This window comes from Ctenocephalides felis, unplaced genomic scaffold, assembly GCF_003426905.1.
Source record: "Ctenocephalides felis isolate EL2017-DRISC unplaced genomic scaffold, ASM342690v1 CF-g0.4_SCAFFOLD_03571, whole genome shotgun sequence".
NCBI classification, from domain to species: domain Eukaryota; kingdom Metazoa; phylum Arthropoda; class Insecta; order Siphonaptera; family Pulicidae; genus Ctenocephalides; species Ctenocephalides felis.
Window position 1 is genome coordinate 69025690 of NW_020539725.1, and position 26835 is coordinate 69052524.

The 26835-nt window shown below is 25.5% G+C and overlaps 1 protein-coding gene across 2 annotated transcripts; it reads right to left on the reverse strand.

Moving 5' to 3' along the window:
* Positions 1 to 6112: 6112 nt before the first annotated feature.
* On the reverse strand, positions 6113 to 18042 carry LOC113385015 (synaptic vesicle glycoprotein 2C-like). Of its 2 annotated transcripts, none has more exons than XM_026622812.1 (12): positions 17949 to 18042; positions 16868 to 16930; positions 15606 to 15767; positions 12743 to 12905; positions 10635 to 10756; positions 9150 to 9371; positions 8719 to 8905; positions 8548 to 8653; positions 8331 to 8481; positions 7868 to 8024; positions 6350 to 6477; positions 6113 to 6270 (listed from the first exon to the last, which is right to left on the reverse strand). In XM_026622812.1, exons 1-12 carry the CDS (start codon positions 17995 to 17997, stop codon positions 6185 to 6187), a joined length of 1596 nt encoding a protein of 531 aa, XP_026478597.1. In that variant the 5' UTR covers positions 17998 to 18042; the 3' UTR covers positions 6113 to 6184. The 2 variants fall into 2 exon arrangements, with proteins under 2 accessions (XP_026478597.1, XP_026478596.1); XM_026622811.1 differs by having other exon boundaries at positions 10623 to 10756.
* Between the last annotated feature and the right edge of the window lie 8793 nt (positions 18043 to 26835).

The window sequence follows — 26835 nt, forward strand, 5'->3', positions numbered from 1 at the left end:
GCAAAAACCAGTAGTAAATAGTATGAGGACGTGGTACTTTCCTGTTCCTAAAATTAAAAACAAGAATTAGAAATTAACCCATTAACATATATATATTGTTGAATACCAAATTGAATTGAAGCCTCAGTTTTGAATTATTTCGATTAGTTAAAGTAATACCAAATTATTTGTGATATTAGTAAATCAACTAATTGCAAATATTTGAATTTTTTGTTTGTATTAAATCACAGAAATTTTATTAAATTATTTATTATTAAATTATTTTATTATTTAATTATTTTATTAAATTATTTATTAAATAAATAAGTTTTGTAAATTAATTATTTTTAATATTTTTACATACCTGCTATATCAATCGCCTCCTCAAATGTGGCCGATTGCGATCCTTCAACTTTCTTGCTTTTTCCTGCAATTTAAGTATTCAACATTTGATTCACTAAAACTAGGATACTAGAATATTGTTCTCTAATTCATAATTAGAGAGTAGATTAATCAAAAAATAAATTCATTTTTTCTACATTTTTTTCACTCAATTGGAACATGCACTAACATCATCTGTTTTTTTTTAAATGCATGTACTTTAAAGTATAACAAGATAATTTATTACAAGATAACGATGAATTTGACATTGAATGGAAGCATCTATTATATATTAAAAATTAAAATAATATACAAATCTAAAATAAATTAAACATTTAAATGACATAGTAATTAACTTAACAATGTTCTTTGAAGAATGAATCGAGAATTATGTGTAAAAAGTATTAATTGATCCTGCTAGCTAATTAATTTTAGTATATATAATTTTTATAAATATTTATATCAGGTTTACTATTAAAAAGTACCATTTTCTAAACCAGCATCAATATCATACTCAAAGGCCAAGTTGTTCATGTTCACTAACTCTATACACAAATGTAATCAAAACAATTTTGAATTTATTACAGAATTTAGCACTAATAAGTTTTTTGATTTATTCACATGGTTTTGTTACAACGACTAATTTGTTATTTTAATTTTTTTAAAAAAAATGTCACAGCCTTTTTAGAATTGTGCGAACTGTATGACTTGCAACGTGAGAGTGATCGCAATGTACCACCTCGTAAAATATCTTTAAAAAATGCTCAGTAATGGTATTAAAAATGTACCAGAATTTATTTTGTACTAAATATATAACATTATCAATTTTTTATGTAATTCACACATTAAAAGTAGTCAAGAAATCTAAAAAATAAATAAAACAATCAAATTTTGTATGCTTTTTGTAGTTTGGACCTCTCCTAACAGCAAAGTTAAAAAATCGAATTGAAAAAGTTATAAAAGAGAACAGAGATAAAATTTATGTAAAAAAGTATAAAATATTATCTAATCTTATTTGAAAAATAATTTTTAATAGCCTTAGCTTTATTATTAACTTCATTATTTTTTCAATAAAGTAGCAAATAAAATGTACATTAATTTTTTTTAAGGTGGATCTACATATGCAAACTAAACTATTGCAACTTAAAAAAAAATATATTCAGGATTTTATTAAGTATACCTATATATATAACGAGGCATCATACATTTTTTTTAAAACATTTTCCATTCTACCATATTTTTTTAAGAGACAATTTAAAATTTTGCTCAGTAAATTTTGCTAAGAATAATTATTATATGGCCTTTTCATAAATAAATAAAAGCTAGTCAAAAAATCCCAAACAATTCAAAACTATGTTAATCGAGCATATAAATAATTTAAACCATGATATAGATTTTTTCAAGCTTCCTGAAGCTTCCTCAAGCTTTTCGCTGAAGGGTTGTTTGTAAATTTTGTCAAGTGTTCCTTAAACGAATTATTAAAAAAAAAAATAAAACTGTTTTTAAAAATTGGTATTGAAAATATAAATCTAAAAAAATGCTTAATATTAATGCTTAATGCATAAAGTTTTACAAATTTAAAAAAAATCTATTAATCCAATTTTGACGTTTTCTCCGAATTAGTGACATTTGTTTCCGAAATTTTTAAAAATCTAATATGTTATAAATTAGAGTTTTTTTGGATTTTTTTATAAATGTATTTTTTTCATCGAATGATACAATAATTCATTGAATTGCTGACGTAACGTCGATCATATGAATTTAAACAAATAGATTATAATTTAATATCAATTTATCAAGTGTGTTGAGCAAATATTGTCTTGATCAACTGGCCTGTGTTCTTGAACCATATAAAAAATAATTATAATCATATAGTATACATATATACATGTTGCGAATTTTTATATATACTCACACACACTTGGATAATTCAAATTTCTCTATGCCTAATTTTTCTTCTAAAAACTATTTAGTCGATTTGTTTCAAACAAGTCTAAGATATTCTTAAGACTATTACCTTAATTCTAAAGCTAAATCCTTAATCCTAATGTTAAATTGTTAAATTAAAAACAAAATAATGAATACAATTAAATACAATTAAAATGATTTTGGTTTTCTGGTTAAAAACTTTAAACGAATTTGTTCTGAAAATGTGATGCTTTAAATAATATTCGAAATGCTATTTCAATTTTCAACTTTTTTTTGCCCAAACATGTAACTTTATAATTTCTGGTGATGGTTATGAAATTGCCACAAGCACAAATTTTTATATTTATAAATATATCAATGCATTATTATATAAATATTTTTGCACCATTATAATTATAAAAAATCCATTATTTTTGGCGTAATTTTTGGTGAATTATAGCTTTTAGAGAATAAGAGATAAATTAGAACTTCCTAAAACTCCATTTATTGTTCAGAGCGATTTCATTTTGCTATGGAATCTAAGATAATTATTTTTCATACAAAAGCCTAGCAAAAATTTTAGTTCCTAATAAGAATGAAATAAAATATAAAATAATTATTAAATATATATTAATTATTTTTTATTCTGATCTTTTACTCTGTCACCTCTATTTAAATAGCGGTGTCCGTGTTTACCCAATTTGATAAAGAATTACACACTACATGTGTGTATATGTACGATGCTAAATATGTAAATTCTAATAAAAAAATATGAAGTTTGACTTAGAATTATTATATCATTGTACGCAGATTCCAAATCAAATAATGAGATTGCGGAAACAAATTTGTGCAAAAATGTTTACGCATAATTCATCAGGAGAACTTCGAAAATTTCAACATCATGAAAGATAAATGATATACTACTACTATTTGATTTCTAACTTTCAGTATAGTAATTGAAATTGCATATAAATCGAAAACGAATAAATAGAAAACAAATTTCAAAATTTTCGGATTTTGGTATTACTAAGTGGACTAGATGATTCTCTATAGTAATTTTACATATAAGTATAGTTATTAACACATGTAAATAGTAAGATTTAAATAAAATAAATTTTAAATTTTAAATAAATTTTCTTCAAAATCAAAAACCAGAAATCCTTCTATTTTCTAAATTTCTAAAATAATCTATATATTTATTTCTCTCCAGTTTATTTTTCTTTTTAGCATAAAATGTAGCTCACCATTTAATCGAATACTACTATCATCTTCGCTGCTACAAATTTCGCTCATTGACACCATTTTTACAAGTAAATAAAATATAAATTAATTCATTGAATAATTAATATAACTAAAAAAAGTTTTATTATTATTTAGAAAAAAAAAACAAACAAGTTGAGATCTTGAAAATATTTTGGTAGATTAGGTACACTTCACTTCCCGTCTACCATTTAAAGTCAGACTACTTCTAATCACCAAAATATTAAGAAAATAAGTGTTTTGATTTTGATTATCAATTATCAATTATCGATATTATTAAATGACAGCGCAAGAAATAATTTGTTATGATTTTCCCAGAAATGATCGTAGGACCTTAATGACCACCAACTAATACATGGTGATAATCTTTCACCTATATCAAAATTGCAATTCATGCTTAATTTATAAATCATTCATACGCTTTTTGGCTTCTGCAAATAACTAAAGGTTCAACACAAAATTAAACAAATTACTAATTAAATTTAAATTATTCAAAAAATTTTCACTTACCCAAATGCGCATTCCTTTTTGGTTCCTAAAATCAATACATTTCTATTTTTATTCGGATAGCCCCTGGGCTTGAGGTTCGAAACCCGCTTCAGACAGCCTGATGTCAAGCAGTAACATCGGTTTTCACTTAACGAAACATAGGTAATAATATCATACCAAGAGAAAACATCTCTGATGGGCTTTGCTGCACCAAATAAAGTCATTATTATTAGAATATTTTAAAAACGAAATTTCATTTTGTCCACGTTTTAGGGCGCACGGATCAATCGATTTGAATGGTTCAAAAAACATTCGATTCCTATTGATAGGGAGATGTACGATTAGTTTTTGGCAAAGACCGGTCAAGCCGTCACGGAGATACGGATTGGGAGAAGAGGTGATTAGTTATTAGTAAAGGTAGGTCTAGCCATTTTGAAGATATAGAGCTAAATATGCAAAAAATGGCAGATTTTGAGAGAACTAAGCGTCCGGTTTGAATGATTCAAAGAACTTTCTGCTTGTTTTAACAAAATAATTGCTATTGGAAAAAAATTCAATTTTTTTTTTAATTTTTTTGTATATCGATAATAGTTCAGATTTTATTTTCAATACTGACTAAAGTTCTAATATACTTTAAATAAATAATTTTAACTTTGCAATTCAGTTTATATAATTCTTATAAATATTAGACAATGTTACAGTATATAAAATAATCTATTTGAAAACATTTAATATTCCTCAAACATTCCGTTACGATATGGAAAGTTCCAGCAATTTGCCTCAAAGCACATATGCCATACACTACTAGTATTTTTTTTTAAATTGACTATTGGATGATGGAATGTATTTAGTTCCGAAACGCAAATAATTAGTTTTATGGGATCAATTGTTCGAAAAGGAAACATAAAATGAGCTTAGTGAATTAATTATAAACAATTTAAATAAAAAGTTCTAACGTTTGATAAACTTTTCTGTATTTTATTTACATTAACTTACAAATACGAATTAATTAATTTTATATGATACATTTTTCGCAAAAAAAAATTTGGAAGCCTTTTAATCCTAATTCTTAAAATGAGTGCATTATATTTGTATACATAAAATGTTACTAAAAATCACAGATGTACTTAAAATTAATACTAATAGGTACGTAAGTACTAATTAATTTATTTATTATATATTTATTTAAGTAAATTTCACATAAGTAATATAAGGGAAACATATAACTTCAAATTTTGCTTATAAATTCGTCTAAGAATAATACTAGGAAAAAATGGAAAAATGTTTACAATATTGTCTATAAATGGATGAATGATTGTGAAATGATAGTTATGTGAAAGAAAAATAGATTATTGCCCCAAAACCCAGTTTTTATTTGCAAAATCAAGGGTAGATTTAAACATGAATAAGGGACTAGCTAAGGGAATAGCTATTTATTAATCGGCAGAGCTTAAAAAGGTTAGTGCAGGAATTTGACAAAATAATTACAAAATATCACGTGGGGAAGGAGTGGTCTAGTAAGATATCACGTGTATATAGTTTTTACGCGATATTTTACAAAAAAATCCATTAATTTCCAAAACATTTACTATATTAGATGGGGGAAGAGATATGGTAATTTTAAATATCATTATGTATCACCAAGGTGTCCAAAAAACTTAAAAATCGATCACGTGATTAATGAACACCCCCTAATTTAATTTATATAATACAGCAAATTTTATAAAAAATATTTGTATTCATTATTACTTTCATTTATCTATGTATCACGTGAAAATTTAAATGACTTTTAATACTTGATTTATTATGCTGATGGCACAAGTTCGATGATAAAATTGAACATGTTTACATTAGATCAAAGACATTTTTGCGCTTAATTAAATATCAGATTTGTAAGATATCTTAAAAATTCGGTGACTAACGACGATGCAGATTGAATCTGTTTTTAATCGTATTTGGTTTTATCTTCAGAAATATTTTGATTTTAAGTCGATATCCGATAATTGGCGAATAATGAATGATTAATGAATTTATACTAGTCGTATATATATATATATATATATATATATATATATATATATATATATATATATATATATATATACAATACTCTTACTGGATTTTATAATAAATAATCCTAAATTATAAAATAATATTTAATATAAACTTAGCTGTCGACACTATTTGCTTCCTGGGTGGTTACCGATTTTTCTGGTCGTTTTCTTGGAATGAAGATCGTCAAAAAGGCACATACTGAAAATAAAAATATTTAGAAACAGTTGTCCACAAAGTAACTGTTGCTATTACAATTAAGTAGTTAATTAGTACTCACATAATAAAATGCCACCAAAAACAAAGAATACTCCATCGCATTTATATTCCAACATATATCCGACACCATTACTACCAGCAGATGCTCCCAAACGTCCAATCATCAAGGAAAGACACAATGCCATTGCCCTGAAATGTAGAGAATAATAATTGAAATTTAAAAAGAAAACTATTTGGTATTGGTATTTTGCCTTTAGGCATGCTATATGAACTTCCCGATATGTGTAAATAATCGACTTAATCAATACAAAATAAATTAACTTATGAGTGATTAAAAGTCTCGGGACTTTTAGTATGTTCATTATGACCAGGTGTTCTATCGCTATACCAAGTAAATCGTCTAATTTTAATTTTAACAAACATAAAAAAAAACACTCATTTTCTCTAAAATTAAACTAGTTGTCGTAAGGCCGTAATATTTCAGTAAGTTCTATAAGACCATGATATATATCGCCAAAAAAAGTTCCATAAAAATCGGCTTAATTTTTTTTCAACACTAAATTACAAGAAAATGTCTTGGTAGGTTTTTACTTAAAACTAATCAGTATTATTCCCAACTAATATTTTTCGAACAGTTTTTGATTTTTTTAAATCGTTTCGGTAGTATTAGCTTAAATGTGGACGAAAAGTTTAACACTATTTTCCAAATTACAAAGAAACGTCTTGGCAGATCTTCGCACAAAACTGACAAACGATAGTCCTTATTGAGATACATCAAATGGCTTTTAAAATTCTGCAATTGGTTTAGGCGTTTTTAAGCGAACGTCGATGAAAGGTCTAATTTTGACAAATACCAAAAAAACGATACTAATTTTTGTAAACTTTGAAGAATTTTTAAAATTAAATGACTTGTTGTAGGACCGTAATATTTTAGTATGATCAATAAGACTATAGTATCTATACTATGGTCAAAAAAAAAATCATAAAAATCGTTGAAATAAATTTTTTTAACACTTTATTACAAGAAAATGGCCCAGCCAATCTTTATCAAAAATTAATCAGGTCGATTCAAAAACAAAGAAACGGTTAATAAAACAAATGTTATATCCATTTGATATACAACGTGATTTCTGTTCTAGATAATATAAACTGTGATTAAAATTATTTTACAAATGAATCCGAATTACCCAAGGCAAGTAACTGAGCTTCTTCTTAGAGGCCATAAAAAAGTGCATAATGAAAAACTAATGTCGGTACATATTTCAAAAGAGATTCTCTTATTTTTCTCAATATTTTAAGAAGTTTAATGCATTACACTCATATTGAGAATTGCTGGACTAAAAAAAATCGAAATTTTTCCATTTCTACTTCAAACGTCAAGTCAGACATTTCTGCCATATATGAGATTACTACAATGAATTTAAGAACGATAGCAAAATATTAAACAATTACTATACTTTTCCCTGAATTAAATTTGAACTTGTTCCTAGTTTCACGATGTTTCTTATAAAAATCGTAAGCTTCTTATGAATAATTTTAGCATTTTGTATTCAATTATAATTAATATAATTATTTTTACCTGACATGTGTAGGAAACACGTCTACTGTAATAGTGTTCATCAGACCGACACAAACTCCTGCTGCCAAAAAAACTCCAAATAAGCTCACCAGTACGTAGTACTCTTTTGCAAAATAAACAGCTATTCCACAAGAACCACATAAAGTCAAGCCAAAAACTGAAATTAAAAAAAAATCAAATTCTGAATAATTACTGAAAAATGTAATGTGAAAAATATTGGTTGGGAATCGAACCGCCGAACTTTGTAATTAAATGTTGATGAATTTTTTGACGATTTTGATGAAAGTTCGTAAAACTATAAATTTCGTAGTCTGAAATGACATACTAAAATATTATAGGCCTATAATAAACGGTTGAATTATAAAAATTCAGCAAAAAATAGAATTGAGCCGCGCTCGTAAGCGAATCTTATCAGAATCTATGCCGGATTTGGGTTTACAAATCAATTCCAATTATAACTTACTGAGAATATTTTTGTTCCCTAAAATGTTGATAACAATGCCAACAGTGATGTAAGCCATTGAAAAACAGACTCCCAAAATCAATGTGAGAGTGAAAACACTCGGATTCACTTGGATGTCACATTTGTCCTCAAGGGATTGTAGGAATTGTGCCTGGAAAAAATAAAAATTGAATTAATATTCTTATTTATTTATTAGAATATGATGATCAACTTTTACCCTTGATGCAAAAACTGTACAGACATCATCATAGTGTCCAAATTTGTCATAATATGACATCAAATCGTTAGCTATCACTGGGAACCACATGAACATGCCACTGGAACTGAAAATAAATTCCATAGTAAGTTATAAATTTAAGTTCATACATGTATTTTTTTTTAAACTTACGATGCAAACATTCCAAACTGCACAATACAAATCAAAAGTGTGTATTTAACAAGTGGTTTCTTGAATAATGGAACTGTTTGTTGTATCATGAGAGAAGCAATTTCACGAGCATTTCCAGCTTTTGCCAGGTTACCAGAAACACCAGAAATGTCCAGGGATTTTATTGGAAAGTCAGAAGGCTTACGGCCTGAAATAACAATAATATAAAATACTAATGCTCTGCTGATCAATGAATAAAAATTCACATCGGAATTGGATTCACTTATTGTATAACAGTTGTCAAGTCTCTGCATAATTTTGTTAAAAAAGATATAAGGATCAAACTGATTGTAAGACCATATTAGTCTAAAATTTTGTTGAAGATCCAAAAATTACGATAAAAAAATAAAATATTACTAGGTGATCTTGCTATTCTAATTAACGATTTTTACCTTTATTGCTGGCGTACATCCTAGCAAGAACATCGAGTGCTTCTTCAGTTTTTCCAGTGGCCAACAAAAATTTTGGTGTTTCTGGAAATGTTATAATCATAATCAGGCCCAAAAGATTAGGAAGCGAGCAGATCAGGACGTACAACCTCCAGGCCGTCCAGTCTATGCCCAAACCTGGTATGGGATATCTGAAGTTGAGGGGAATTATTCCCCAAGCAATTGCTGAAAAAAATTGGAATTGTGAATTCATTGAATCAGTCAATCGATGTAAGATAGATAAACGAAAAAATTACAAAAATATTACTAATAGTTATAAAAATAATAAATAATTAATTGCATTTAGATACTTCATTCAAGTTGTCTTCATCGACTCTATATGTTTTGACTTTAAATTCAGTTGGGAGTATTTCAGCAAGTAAATGAGTATATATGAATAAATCATATCATTTGCAATTTATTTATATTTTTCATATATACAAAGAAAACAATTTAATTTCAAATCTGGCGAATTGGATATTATTAACTTCCCGTAGGGTAAGTTATAGTAATCGCAAAAAAATCGATAATGAAAATTTTTGCATTTCTCGACGTTTCAAAGGTTTCTGAATATTTTGGCATACCTTAGAAAAAATGGATGTATGTGTGTGTGTGTGTGTGTGTGTGTGTGTGTGTGTGTGTGTGCGTGTGTGTATGTATGTGAGGATACAAATTTTCGTCGACGATTTCGTGAACACCGATCAACCGATTTGAATAATTCAAAAAACATTCGATTCGTATTGGTAAGGAGACGTGCTGATTAGTTTTTGGCGAAGTCAGGTCTAGCCGTTCCGAAGATACTGGGCAAAAAGTGCCGAAAACGGTAACTCAGTTTTTAAGAGAACGGAGCGTCCGATTTTAATAATTCAAAAAACATTTTACTTGTATTGACAAGGTGAAATACCGATCAAATTTTCATAAAGGCAGGTCTAGCGGTTTCGGAGATCTAATGAAAAAAGTAAAAAAAAATGCCATTTGGCGGTCAAAAATGATCATTAGACATATGCGCATCAAATTATCAGATATTTTATAGAGATTTTAACAATAAGTATAATTTTGGTTTACATTCCTATGGGTTCCGTACCAATGTTTACGCGTTAGACGTCGACGCGGAGCTTACGCGGTTTGATATTTCGTCTTTATGCAGTTAAAGCAGTACGATTGCTTTGAAAAAAAGTTTAGATCTTTCAAAATATGTCAAAATAAAGAAAACATTTTTTTTTTCAAAAAAAAAAAATTAAAAAAAATTAAAAAAATTTTTTTTTCAAAAAAAAGTAATTTTTTGTCTAATTGTTTGTCAAAAATCTTATTTTTTTGAAGTAAATTTTTTTCAAAAATGTTAATCGTTTTTAAAAAAATAATTTCTGGTACGGGAAGTTCCAGCAATTTGCCTTAAGGCACGATGCCTTAATTGCCTTAAGACAGAATTCCACTTACAGCTAGTTTTACCTGGCAAAAATACCATTCCCATAGAAATAAAAGAAGCTCCCCAACTGATTGCCCTGGCTCTTGTTTTATCTCCATGAAATTCTCCTAAATATGCATAGGCTGTTGAACTTGCTCCAGAAACCCTAAAAAATGACACATTATAGATAAAAATATATTTATATTAATTTAATGTATAACAAAATAGAAAATATTTTTAGAAAATACTAAAAAACGTTGAACATTGTCAAATTGGATTATAAGACTCCAATTGCGATTGCTGATACGATTTTTATAAGAAATAAATAATTTCACATTCTTATGGTAAATTTTATTTTTATTATTGATTTCGTATAAACTTCATTAATATACTAATGTTTTTTGAGTCTTTTTTTGCTTTATATACACTTAATGAAATATTTTTATATTAACTTTCTTTATCACACCATTTTATCTAATAAGATTTTCCAATTCTCATTAACAAAAATAATTTGTAACAAAATGCATGTGATAAATACGTTTTTCCTATAAATTTAAATAATAATAAACTAATATTTTTATATTATAACTAATATTTTTTGTTTTATATAAATATTTTTATATTACTTTATCACACCATTTTGTCTAATAAGATATTTTCAATTTTGATTAACAAAAACAAATTGTAACAAAAACATGCATATGATAAATAAGTTTTTTTCCTCTTAATTCAAATAATCATGAACTACTATTTTAATAAATTTTGTGGATTTAAGGGATTTAAGGGATTTAAGAGATCTCGAATAAAATGCTCACAAAATCCAACAAAAATATCACTTATCATAAATATTCACATTAATTTTAATTTTTATTATTTATAGGTTTAAGAATTAAAATATAATTTTTAATTATTTATTGCATCATAAAAAATTGCGCAAGTAGCAATAAACAAATTTGTATAAGTATAATATTTTATACATTTTTTAATTAGTATTTTATTTATATTTTATATCATTTATTTATTTTATTATATATTTTATTTTATATAAGTTTTTTTATTATTTCAAATTTTTGCACACTATTAAATATGATTCCATTATATAATATCATAGAACACAAAATAAATAAATTTTTGATCTGGGAGAATTTACTCCAAAAATTAAAACGCGTTGGATTTATCTGTTAATTTACCTTATATAATATATATTATTTGACATTGGGTAATACGGTTTTAATTTATTTATAAATCAGAAATTTTACATATATTTTATACGCAATTTTGTTAAAAAACAATTTTTGTTTATTTACATTACATACATATATTTTTAGAATGGAAACATTCTTGAAATAGTATTTTCACACATTTTTACTAACACGATTTTTGAACGGAAACATTTGTATCTGAATGAATAAAAATATATTTAAATTTATTATTATTGTTAAATTCAAACAGTTTGAATAACTTATATAAATGTTATACTTACTCTACTACTGTCATATACATAATAATATTTTTTATTGTTGATTATGACTTGCTTATGAATAAATAAATAAATAATAAAATGAATATATAATTTGTTTTGTAAATTTATATAATATTCGTAAAAACAAATTTCATCATAAACAAAGTATGAAAACATCGAAAAAAAAACATTTTCATCGAAATTTACATTCTTTTCATATTTTAGTATTAATAAATTTGCATGTTTAGGTATTATACTTATTAGTTATAATTAATTTATATCTTATTTATTTATTTATTTCATTTATTACTTTATAATTATAATATTGCTCCTTTAAATATTGAAAATTATTAAAAATTTAATTATAAATTGTTTTAACAGAATTTTTAATTACTAATTAACACAGTTACAAAATTTCAAATATTTCATTCACGTAGGTTAATTTTTTATTCATAAGACGACATAAATAATTATAAATATTATTTTACACCCTCGTCATAAAACACCCCCATTATAATTTTCATTCGCAACTTTAATTAATTTTTCTAATTTTTATCACTTCTCGTAGGCCTATAATATTTTAAACCATTCCTTTTGACTATCTACTCTATCACCATGCAAAGTTTCATCAAAATCCCACAAAAGTAAACCTGAAGGTTTCCTTGTTAGTATTTTTTTCAAATTACTTACAAAAATCCAGTCAAGAATCTCATCAAAGTCAGCAGCCAAGCCTGGTGAGAAAGTGATGATATCCAGGAACAAACCAGGGCAATACTCAGAGACAACCTCATGACAAATTTTCTGCCTCTGGTATCAGCTAAAAAGCCCCACATATGGGCACTTAGGACCAGACCTGGAAAAGGTAATAATTTGAGATAAATCTAAAGGATAGTAAATGACTGAAGAAATTTTTTGGCTTTAGTTAATTTCTTTTGGTCTTCAGTGTTTTTCCAAAAATTTCATTTCCCATTTCCATTTTTATCACTACAACTTGTTATTCCGTTACAATTTGAATAATTTGTTTCCAGTTTTCTAAATTGGAAAAATGTAATTAGAGATTACAGATATTTTCGAACAATAAAGAAGTCAATTATTTGGACGTCATTTTTTGTTTCCTTGCATAATAACAAGTGCATAAATTTGCATAGTTATCAAATTAGAAGCAAACTGGTAAACAATTCCGATATCATCACAAGAATTACTGTTTGCAAATATTTAATTACTGCAAACGCAAATGTGATTTATAATATAAAATTAGATGTAATTTATTATGCTCCATTGATAAAAGTGAACTACGACTAATATAGGAACATATTAGAAAGATTATATAATTATAATATCTTGTACTTTAGATTTTGGCAAACACAGGTCCAGCCATTTCGAAGATACAGAGCAAAATATGCAAAAATGGCAGTTTTTTTAGTAAACTAAGCATCCGATTTGAATGATTTAAAAAACTTTCTGTTTGTGTTTCGGGTTGCTTTTGAAGATTTTTTAATTTTCAAAAAAAATATTTTTTAAATATCGAAAAATAACTCGGATTTTTATTCTAATTCCAGCTAAAGTTTTATATATCACTTATATACTTCAAAAAAATAATTTTAACTTTGCCATTCAGTTTATATGATACTTATTATTAGAAATGTTAAACAATGTTCTTCATTTCAAATGCATTGATTAAGTTTTCTTTATTTACTTTTTATTAAATGAGAATAATAAAAGTTAAATTATGTAATTTAAAAACATTTAATATTCCTCGAATATTTCATTAAGACACGGGAAGTTCCAGCAATTTGCCTTAAGGCAGGATGCTATAAACCATTAGTTTGAATCCATTTTATTTAGTTTTTACCAAATGTAACCTATAATTAATTGATTATTATTACTATGATTAATTTGGTGACGTAAGTCCCTTGAAATATTAAGTGATGAACATCAAATTAATTGATCTCGATTAAAGAGTCACATAATGCACTTCAGAATATATCATATATCAATTGTTTGTTTTCAATATTGAGTATAATATACATATATTATCTCCATTAAGATATTTTAAATAAATGTGCATGGAAAATTTCACAAACAGGATAAAAACAATTGAAACTTCTAGTTATAACGACTCATATATTATTAGATTATTAAATTCAAAACAGTAAATTGAAAATAGTTCCAACGCCTCATAATATTAAAAAAAATCCTAATTTTTTTTCCAATTTTTTTTAATTCTGGCTAAAGTTCTAGGGCTCACTTATATATTTTAAATAAATAATTTTTAATTTGTAATTCAGTTTATATAACTTTTATAAATATTAGACATTGTTACATTTAATATTTCTCGAACATTTCGTTACGATACAGGCAGTTCCAGCAATTTGCCTTAAGGCAGAATGCCATACACCACTAGTCTTGATAAAGTTATCCGAATTCAAAGCTCTTTACGAAAAATGTTACTCTAATTTCTATACCTTTCTATTTTCGCCCAAAAAAATTGTCAATTTAATTTTTTTCACAATTGCAAATTGTTTTAAAAAATTGCAGATGTACATTATATGTTTATTAAAAGCCGATGACTTAGTTGGACAAAAATCAAAATTGGATAAATAATTTGTGTGCCAAAAATGAGAATAAAATAGTAATTTAATCTTTCAAACAGATTTTTCTTTCGAATTTTAACTGACTCTTATGGTGAAAACTATTATCACATGAATAGAAATAAGAAGTTCAAGTGCAATTTCATTTTCTTATCAAATAGAACTTACTTGCTCATCATGAACATGTGCAAATAGTTGAAATTGATTTAAATTTAAGCCGAGATATGAGTGTTTAAATAAATTGCAATTATAGCAGTTGAATATATATTTTTTCATGATTACTAATGAATAAATAAATTTCATATCTTTTATATTCAAATTAAATATTTTCCCCCTTATGGAAATTTTTCATCATTTTGTTTCATAATATTGAAGAAAAAAAGAAAAGAAAGAAAAAAAATTTTTTTTGTTCAACCACTTACTTATTTATATAGTGCTAAAATGGTCTAAATAAGTACAAGTAAGCCATTTTTTTAATACACACTATTACAGAAAATTAATTGATAAGATAAGATTTATCAAATTTTAGTTTGAGCTTATATAAAATTTTAATAGGGAAAGAATTTAGTAGTAAATTTGTTGGCATAAGATGCAGATTCAAAATTTTATTTTATTATTGTTATAATCTATTAGAGAAAATAATGTAATTAATCAATTAATTAAGAAGTTATATAAAAAAATCCTAGTTAGAGCATTGTTATAAAGAAAAAATGGCTAAGTGTAAATTTTAAGACACAGATTGCAAGTGCTGATTTTTTTTAGAGAAAATCATGTAATTGATCAAAATTATGGGAAGATTTATCAGAATCCTACTTTGATCATATATAAAACTTTAATGAAAAAAAGTATTAGTAAAAAAATTCGTTGGCACAATTGGCTCTTCAGATCCAGACTCAACAATTTACAATACTTTGGATATTAATTATTATTATTATTTGTTTTGGCTATGTATTTTATCTTACCTAAAAATGCACTAGCTGACAAAAGTCCTTTTTCATTTAGAGTCATATTTAAATCACAATCGGCTGATGGTAAAACAAAACTCATTCCTAAGGATTCTGTGATGACACCAGCCATGCAAAAACCGGTAGTAAATAGTATGAAGATGTGGAATTTGCCTGTACCTAAAAAAAAATCAATTATTTTACAGAATTATCGGAAGTTTAATCAAAATAAAATATGAAAAAATATTTTCTGTTTTTTGGTTTGATTCAGAGCTATTCAGAACAATTTTTCCTTGAGATCTACATAATATCGAGAAAAATTCTGGTGTCATGCTGCTTGATACAAGGTTAGTCGAGGTTATTGGTCGCGACTAGGGATTGTTAGCCCACGTTCTTTTCCAAAGAAAACTCAAATCCTAATATTATGATCTCTTTGATTTAGTCTTTAACAGATTAATCTTAGATAAATTAACTCTGCACCTTTGTTAGTTCACCATTTGGTACAGAATAAAATAAAATCTAAAATAAATTTTCACACAAAACGGTTGACAGATTCTAAAAAAACTATTTACACGTTTATACAATTTTAAAAATACTAAAAGTTATAACCAATAATATATTCTTAAAATATTTTCCGTAAAAAGTGAAGAAGTAAAAAGACGTATGCGTATTTCTCAATTAACATATAAAGAAAAGTACCATAACACAACTAACAATGTAAGAAATATAAATAATTCATTAATGTGCATAAATTTTAGTTAAATCTAATTGAATTTATTTGATTCACTGTATTCATTAAAATTAATCTTAACAATTTTAGTAAAATTAATTAATCAAATTTGAAGAATTGTTTTCAATAACATTGCATGATGAATACTAATTCTAACTTTATTTTTATCAATCCAGTGATTAGTTTAAAAATATTTTATTTTAGTACGTATATTGATATTTGTATGTATAATACTTGATTTACATATCATCTATATAGATTGATATATAAAGACACGTGTTGCATGATAATAGAATTATGACTATCGAGGGATTAAATTATGTGTATTATAAAATATACAAAATGTATAATTTTGAAAAGCATTTTCTAAAAATTCAGAAAATAGATAATAGACTCTATATATGGGGGTACGATGCGACATCGAGAAATGCTTTTAATCGATGTTTTTTAGTTTTTTTTTTCATTTATATAATTATTTAATAATGTGGTCAAAATATTTTCTTGTATAAATTTGAAAAAAATAGACTTTAGAATAAAAAATAGTTTTTACCTGCAACTGCAACAGCCTCCTCAAAAGTAGCTGATTGAGTAACTTCAATGTCCTTCCTCTTTCCTAAAATAGAAAATTTATTTGTTAATATATTTAGACAATTATTTGTGAATCAGTTTACTATAATAAATATAAAATATCACTGTACTTAAAAAGATATTCAGGTCTAAAGGTATGAATTTTATTCGGTTTTTGAAATTCTGGAAAAAAGATAAACTGTATTTTTATTATTAGTTTAGAAAAAAAAATTAAATACTTTTAATTGGTTTAATATAAAAATTCATTAAAGTTTGGAATAATCAGTCTTTCTTAGGGCATAAATAAACCCAATGGGATATACATACATTTAGTATAAATAAACTGAATATATCTAATACAATTATAGATATGAAAAGTATTTGAAAAACATCAATTTTAAATAAAATAGGTAAAAATTTTATTCAAATAGCTAAATATAAATTTTTATCAATTAATAACTTCATGCAGCTGCCTTAATCCAAAATTCCACTTACACCTAGTTACTACATATATCAAAATACTTGAGGATATAAACAGAAATAATAAATAAAATACTAAAAATTTAAACATAAACTAAAAAAATAAATTACATTGTTAAAATTGTTGATAATTTTTATTACCATATTGTACTAAATTATAAAAATTTTATTGGAATCAAATATGAAGAGTTGAAATATTTCAGTTCTTGTGGTTAAAATTGATCCATAAGGATAAGTAATTCCACATTGAAAGACTAACTAAATAATAACGTTATAAATTAATGTATCAATTTAAAAATTTGTTGAAATTGATCCAAAGGATAAATCAAACCCTTGATAAACCAGCTAAATAAAAATGATTATAATTAATATATTTTAAATTTTAAAACTGATTAAAATCGATCCATAGCATTACAATACCCTTACCAAACCAACCAAATCATTGGTATTAATTAATAAATTTAATTCTTTAACACAAAGTTCGAAGAAACAATTACTTAAAAAATAATATTAACACAAAAACCTCACAATTGAAAATTTATGAAGTCTATTTTTTCTAAATAATTATCCCAAAACTAATTTACCATTTTCCAGGTCACCATCCCGATCATATTCAAAAGCCAAATTATTCATTTTCACTTTTTATTGATCACTCACACAAAATCATTAGTTGATACAATACTTCTTATAATCTAATGTTTTGATTATTTTTTATATAATGTTTTTAATTTTGTTTTCGATTTTTTATAATCACAAATTAAGCATAATTTAGCAAATTAAATATATATTTCATGTGGTTTGTGGTTTTTTATTAAATTAATTCAGCGCTCTGCACGGTTTGACGTGCGCTGACAGAATGATATTATGGGAACTCCATTTGTCGAAGGGAACTTCATTAAAACAGTGCAGTTCAAGTGCAATATTAATGCGATGCAGTTTCTCAACATTTTAATTATTTATTAACACAACAAAGTTTGATTTTTAATAGAACTTAATTTTGAAAACCACCCTCTATAACAACTTAACCCTGCATTGGAGCAAATTTTTAAATTTGAGTTTTTAAATCCGGGTAACAGATTAATGCACGTGATATCGTATTTCGTGATTTTTGAAGTAAAACTTCTTTAGGCGCGATATGGGTGTAAAAATTTCTTTAGGCTACACGGGTGTAAATCCGTACAAATGCAACGAAAATGCCAACGTGAAGTTGAACACTACGACGCCGTAAGCGCTGATGTCGCGAGTATTCACTCCCGTCATGTCATGCGTAAGTCGAGCGCTGAACCCTATATGAACTTGCATTAATTGAATCACGTTTTTTTACAAAAGAAGAGGTTGCTGTATTATGTCCTCATGGAATAAGACTTTTCTTAGAGAATAAATGTATCATGGAATATAATAAATTTATACTGAATCTCGTTGAAGACAAAATAATATCTACTGCCACGGATATTTGTGTAGGTTGCCATGCGACATATCAACAATCATACATTCGTCAACAGTTTCACAAAAATCGGTTATTGATACCGGGGGTTTGCCGTATGAAATAATTTTAGTTCTGAATAAATTTTACATAATAACAACTAATATTGATGTAAGTGATGGCTTAGCTAATGGTTGTGTAGGAAAATTAGTGTACATAGAACGTGGCGATAATGATGAACTTCTACGTTTATGGTTTGAATTTCCTGGTAAGATAGGTAACAAAATAAGAAGAAAGCTGCACATCATATTCAAACTCTTAATATCAGTAGGACAGCTGTGCCGATTCTCAGGAAATCTTCATCTATTCCAATGAATAGAAATAAAATCATATTTGTCAAAAGAAATCATTTTCCTTTAGTGTCTGCTTGTGCACTCACAATACACAAATCACAAGGTGGTACTTTTGATAAAATTGTATATGAATACAATAAAACACATAATCAGCAGCTTCTATATGTTGCATTATCACGAGTTACCAACATTAATGGATTGTTCATCATTTCTAAAACAACGACAAAAAATTTTATTATGGAAGAAAACGGCCAGCAGGATTAATGGACTTAAAAACTGAATTCCAAAGACTTTCAACTTGTAGATTAATAACACAAGAAGAAAAATTGAGTGAGATAATAAGTTTGAACGGCATTTCATTGCTTTCCTTTAACTGCCAAAGTTTACGAGCTCATTTGCCTGATCTGCAAGATAAACTGCTACAACGTTGTACGTTTTTGTTATTTTCGGAAACTTGGATTAATAATGAAGAACGAATTAATATTCAGAACTATTACTGCGTTACTCAATACAAACGATCAAACTCAAGAGCAGGTGGTGTAGCTGTCTAATGTCTATCATTCATGTTCAGATACTCTTCATAATGCGACTCCTATGCAGTTTCTTGCGCCAAAAATATTACTGGATATTCCTAATGAAATTACATAAGTAGGTGATATTGCAGTTGTCCGCTGTATGAACACACAGAATCAAACATTGATTATAGTCGTCCTTTAAATTTCTCCCAATAAAAACATATCAAATATTATTGAATTGAACATCAGCAGTTACTTCATTTTTCTAATAAGGGTGCAAAACTTTTAAACACTAATCACAACGAGATACCATTAATTCTTGCTGGAGATTTCAATGTCAATTTTCGTTCAGAAGAATCTCAACCATTAATTGATTTTTTAAATAATAAATTTAATTTAACGATGAATAATTCTCCATTTGATTCAACCACAAGATATGGCTCGACTATTGATGCAGTTTTCTCCAGAAATGTACATAGTTTACAAAGCAAAATTTATGTCTCTCATTTTAGTTATCACAAACCTATTATATCATATATGAAATATGATAGCAATTAATCTATCGTTGTTGTTTTAAACTGTGTTATTGATGTTATGTGATTATTAATAAATGATTTTTAAAATTCAAATATGATGTTTTTTATTTTTATCTTAATTGTCTACTCATACAATATTAAAAGTTTTACTTCAATCGCGTGTGATCCTTACGCGCACTCTTTTTTTTTGTTAACCTTCCTCCCCCATAAAGCATCACATGATTGATAAACGCCCCTCTGTCCAAATGTTCAGGCAAAAACCGATGTCATTTCTTCTTGATATCAGGCTGTCCCAGGACATAGTGAAACATTCTTTGAATTTTAAGCTTAAGATAAACACGTCAGTTTTCGTGAACTAATTAGTTTTGAAAATCTGCATCAATTTCACTAAATCCACAATACAATAGGAAAAATTAGTCAAATATTATATTGTGGAACTTCTTCCAGCTTACTCTAGCCTCCACAGTTTGTACCATGTTTCTAATGATGTTTAGTGACGTTGAAGTTTCTCTGAAGCAGTTGTGGGATTTTCATGTTTTGAAAGAATGCAGATATCATCAGCAAATGAGGTGGGAATGTCAGCTGTAAAAATTAAAAACAAAATTGGGCCGAGAACATTGCCTTGAGGAACGCGTGATTTTATTATTTTAATAGGTGAGTTCATGTTGAGAGTTCAGCTTTCTAGAATACTTGAAATATCGTGAAAACAAATTATTGAAACCAGATTTTCTGGTAAAAACAAAATTTTCCTACATAACAAGTATTATTTATAATATTCAGCACAATGACTAAGGGAAAAATTAATAACATCTCATATCCTTATCCCCAGATATTTAAATTTATAATAGCATTTATAATTTTAATGCAAATTTTGAACATTATTTCATCCTACTGGTACAGCTTATTCCAGCTAAAACTTTAAGAATGTAAAATATATGGTGTTTGTGGTGTTTCATTGTTGAGAATCACTGTTTTCAAAATATTCTAACGTTCTAATATTAGCAGTGATATTTTTTCTATAGAAAAACTACTTATAAATAAGCACTTCGTTATCATTATCATATAGTGGAATATATGAATTGAATTACGATTAGATTTAATTGTCACTCTGCGAGTAAGGTCTCAACAATAATTTATAACATGATTATTATACCCTTAAGAAAAATCAAAATATGTAGAGTTAAGGCCCTTATTATTGATAAAGTCAATTAATTACACATGGGAAAGTTTAGGCAAAATACCACTTACTTAGGCAAATTACACCAAGTTAATTTTATTATTTACAGTATGCAAATAAATATATACTTAATTGCAAATTTCTTTTCTAAAATGACAGCTTATAATTATAACGGTAATGACTGTAATTTGAATAATCCTCAACTAAAAAAGCATAAATATGTTTTTTATTTGTGTCCAAAAAAAGAAATTTCAAATCGACCATGTAAATTATGGCAATTCAGTAATGTTTTATTAAGAAAAAAATAAAACTTTTTTTTTTTATATAAGTGTAGGAGTTTTTAATTACATTGTTTGATTTCTTATAATCCCAGAAGTACTTTTGTATTAAATTTAACAATTGCCTATTTATTTCTGAATTTCTAAACTAATTTTAGAATCTTTTTATTTCTGAACTCTCATCTTAAATTTATACATCAATTATAGGATACTAACAATAATTATGAAAATGAGCCCTTATTAAAAATTCATTGGTATTGACAGTTCTTTACGTTAACGTCGTTGAAAATCTTGTATATAAATTATGAACCTTAATAATTTATATATAGCTTTTCAAAAAATCTATAAAGTATTTCTAGTACATCTTTTATGTAAGCACCATATAATTATCTAGAGACTTTAGGATAAAACATGAAATATAGTTTTTTTTACCTAATAACAATTGTTATTCTGTTGAGTACAAATATATATCGCATTTTATACTCGACTGACTCAATTTCTTTAATATTACAAAAAAATCTGTGGCTTCTGAAATGTCTCAGAAATGATATTGTTTATATTATTATAGATCATATAATGATATTTCGTTATGTTTGTCTAACTATTTATTTTTTCGAAAATTTATAAATCATGTAATAAATAGTTTCATTTCTACTAGGAGTATAATATAATCATAATTTTATTTTTACTAGGAACGCATATTTACTCAACTTGATAATGAATGAAATGACAAGTTGCATATAGATATCGTGCAAGATATTATATGTTAATTCGAATATAAACATTAATAAATCGCTTCGGCTTAAAATCGCTGAATAATATCGCATGCAGATTTTTAGATCAAATAATGAGATTGTGCAATCAAAATTCATTTTTTTCTGCGTTTAATTAAAATAGAAGCAATTCATTTTATTATTAGCTTCCTTACGCAAATAGTTCGAGGATTCTGAATAATACTCATAAAGTTTAATAAGAAACGAGAATCAAAACTAGTTGTAAGTGGCTTTTTGCTTTAAGACAAGTCTATTTAGAATCAGTAAGCGCCCATTGAAATAATGACTATTATTTTTTATAAATCCTACGTTTGTCGTATGCCTACAATATTTTTTAGTATGTTATTTCAGGTGTTTGAGAAATTTTCAAAATCGTTTCAGCCGTTTTTGAAAAAAGTAAAATTTTGGCTTACACAGTTATATACATACATATCTTTTTTAACACGTTAATCGTCACAATAATATCAGAAAAATTTTCACATGGGCCTTGATAATTTTAATAGATAATTTAGTTACAAATCTATCAAAGATACTCGATATATAATTTATTATAACACTTTTTTCTTCTTCTAAATTATAACAAATTGCATATGTCAGGCATATATGTCTGACACGTCTCATGTAGAACTTCTTCAATGGCGATTAACGTGTTAAATTTGGTGTTAAACGATTTAGAATAACTTTAAACGTACAGAAAACATGAAATTTGTAACAAATTAGATTTTTGTTTAAAAAACTTCTTCGAGAAAATAAAATTTATATTTTTTTACTATTTCTGTTCCTTGTTGACTTCATAAATAAAACAGAGTCAATATTTAAAAAATAATATTGCATAAAAATAATAAAAATTAATATTGCATAAAAATGATAAAAAAATAAAAAACTCACATTTTGAAACGTATCACTTATCTCGAATGGGAAAGTAATTTTTACACTAGAAATTCCTTCGCATGCCAGAAAACTTTCTGAAATAATTAAATATTATTAAGAATTATTATTTCGAAATTAATATTATATTATAAATTAAGGTCAAAATATGTTAACTTACCATGTAATTGGATATCCAAATTTCCATCTGAATTTTAGGACACAAAAATGATGAAATAATATTTTTCCAACCAAAATACCTCCTAAAATAATTAAATTGTATTACACATTAATATTTTGTATTTTTTAATAAAGTCAAAATATATTTAACTTACCTATCGTTATAGATATCTATTTTCCCAGCTAAATTTTAAAGCAAAGAAAGTATCAAGTTGATAATATTTTATTATTATATTGTAGTCACAAAAGCTTCATGAAAAAATTAAATTGTATTAAAAATTAATATATTAGAACATTAAAAACATAATATTATCTTGAACTTGAATATCCACTTTTCCATCTAAATTTTAAACATGTGGACAAAATATTACAATATTTTAGTTGATAAAATATTGCATTGAAAATTAAAAAATCTAATAAAGTCCTCAAAATTTGATTTTCTTTCAAAATGCTAGAAAAATTTCTATGAAAGTTTTTTTTATTTGAAAGTATAATTTCATTCTTTCAATAAGGATTGAAATAAAAATGAAAAAAATCCTAGGTGGAGGACTCTATATTACGTAACATTTTTTTTACAAATAAAGAACATTTTGAGATATAAAAATAATTTATTGGTACAAATGAGAATATTGGAAACTATAAGAATTAACTAAAATGTACGCACATCTCATATTCATTTCTTTAACTATAATGCTATCATAAATCAAATTAATATATCATATTGTATCAACAATAACAAACTTTGATATTTCTATATATATAAATATACTTTTATAATTTTATTTAAATTCATATCGACACATTTATTTATTTGCGCTTAATCGAGATTTGTAAATATATCACCTTACATTTCATTTCACATGTAACTAAATTCTAATAAAATTCCAAAACATACGAAGTAAATATTTTAATACAAAATGTTTTTGTATTGCTCTACTTTGTTTCAAGACAAGAAGCTAATTCACTATATCATCTATTAAAATTTATTTTAGGTAACAAATTATAATGCAATTGCATTAAGAATTTTATTTAATAAAATTTAAATTTTATTTATGACACAACAATTTTCTTAAATGTTTAGTACGATTTAGGGATATGTTTTTAGCTTTTGTTTAGTATCTAAATTATTAAAAAAGACAACTGTTATCATTTACGAATGACTGAGCTACAATTCTGAACAAATCTTAAGGCTATTCTTAAAATTCAATGAAAATGACTAATATAAGCTATAATAAATACATGTCGATTAACAGAGTATCAAAAAAATGTTTAATGAATTTCATTCATGTTTTTCAAACATGCAACTAGTTAATTAGCTATTACAATTACTTAATCTAATCATCACTATGTATTCAGCTATTAATATAATTATAACGTAATTAACGTAACGTAGTTGCAACGTAACTGCAACCTAATTACAACGCAATTGTTACATAGTAGTAACGTAACATTTTAATAAGTTTCATATACAAAAAGTAAATTTATACTTTATAGTAATAATAAAATCACACTTGAAGAAATTTTATTACATTTTTGCTAAGTTGTGAATATAAAGTTTTAGTTAATTTTTGAATATGCCAGAAAATTACACAATTTATTCAAAATATTTGAAAAAATGACTATAATGTTTAATCTTACAAATCTAAATTTTAAATCATATAGGACTGATTAATTTGAATCTATTATGTTTTGAGTAAATAAAACATTGTATTCTACTAAATCAAAATTCTTATCAGTCTTAATAAATGAATTAGAAAAACAATTCCATATTTATTCAAAAACAACATATTTAAACATATATAAAACTATTTATATGATTTAAACACAAAAATAGTTTATCTTACAAAATCATCATGAGATTACAAATTTACCAATATAAAAAACTAGGTTTAAACAAAACAACTTTTAGACAAAATATGTTTTTAAGTTGTTTATAAATTAACAAAAATACATTTACTTTTTGCATTATTTGCAAGTAAGTAATAGGTAAATTTGTAGAATAATTTTATCATTAATATAATGATATGCATTTGGCAAAATTCAAAGATTGCCATCGATATTTCTAAAATTAGAAATATAATATTTTATATTTTACTAGAATTAAATTCTTTTAGACCTGCTGAAGATCAGACCTTGGTAATAAAGATGTCTTGAAAAATATTTTTAATATGTATTATATTTAATTTGATCTTTTCAATAAAATTGTCTCAAAAATTTGATCGTGAGTCTAATATTATTGTCTGCTAAAAATGAATAAAAAATAGAAAATTTTATTATGAAAAATTTGTATCTGAAACAATTATTTTAATATAAATATGAAATGATGATTGGTACCTGATTTTATATATACTTATTAATATTTTTAAATAATTAATGATCATACAAATCTGCATCGCAAAAAATGAGAATTTTGGAAAATAATTATTTCAAATAGGTACATATTCCTCATTGAATTAATTGCAGCTCTATTTGAAAACATTTTCAAATTAAAATCTTATTTTTTTGCATTTAGCAGATAATTACTTGCATTGTGATTATATTACTGTTTTCTATCTTTTCAATAAAATTTTCTCGAAAATTTGATTTGTAATTCAAATAAAGAAAGAATTGTCTGGTGCAAATGAACCAAAAGCAAAAAATCCTCAGAAGAAATTTGAATCTAATAAAAAATATGTTGAAGTGAATAAGAAATTCCATATTTTAAAGGACTTTTTTGTTCGAATATGTAAAAAATTCCAACAAAGAATAAGCAGAAATCTACTTGTAAAAATATTGGAAAATAATATTAGCTAAATTATTCCAAAATGATATAAAAATGTAACACTAATATAATTTATAAATCTCTATTTGAAAACATTCTCAATTTTTTGTTTAAATTTTTGCACTTTGTGCATTATTAGCAGACAATTTCTTACATTGTTATATCATTACTTATATATAATATATTATATAAGATCCTTCAATCTTTTCAATAAAATTGTCTTCTGAAAATGGCCACAAAACAGAAAATTTTCATCAAAAATTTGAATCTAAAAAAAAATTATGTTGATGTGAGATTTAAATAAGGAACTGCAAATTCTGTTTAACTTCGAAGGTTTTTTGGTCAAATGTGAAAAAATTGTAATAAAGAACAAGTAGAAATCCTCATTTGTCAATAATGGAAAATATAGAAATATATTCAAAATAAATATAAAAAAGTAATTGTAGCACTTTTAAAAAAAATCTCAAATAAAAAATGTTAAGCTGATTTTTAATCAGCAGACAATTTTTTTTTAAATCGTATCTCAATTACCAGATATTTTTTTATAAATCTGGTGTCAATCACCAGACAATTTTTTTTTACAAATCGTATCTCAATTACCAGCCTAT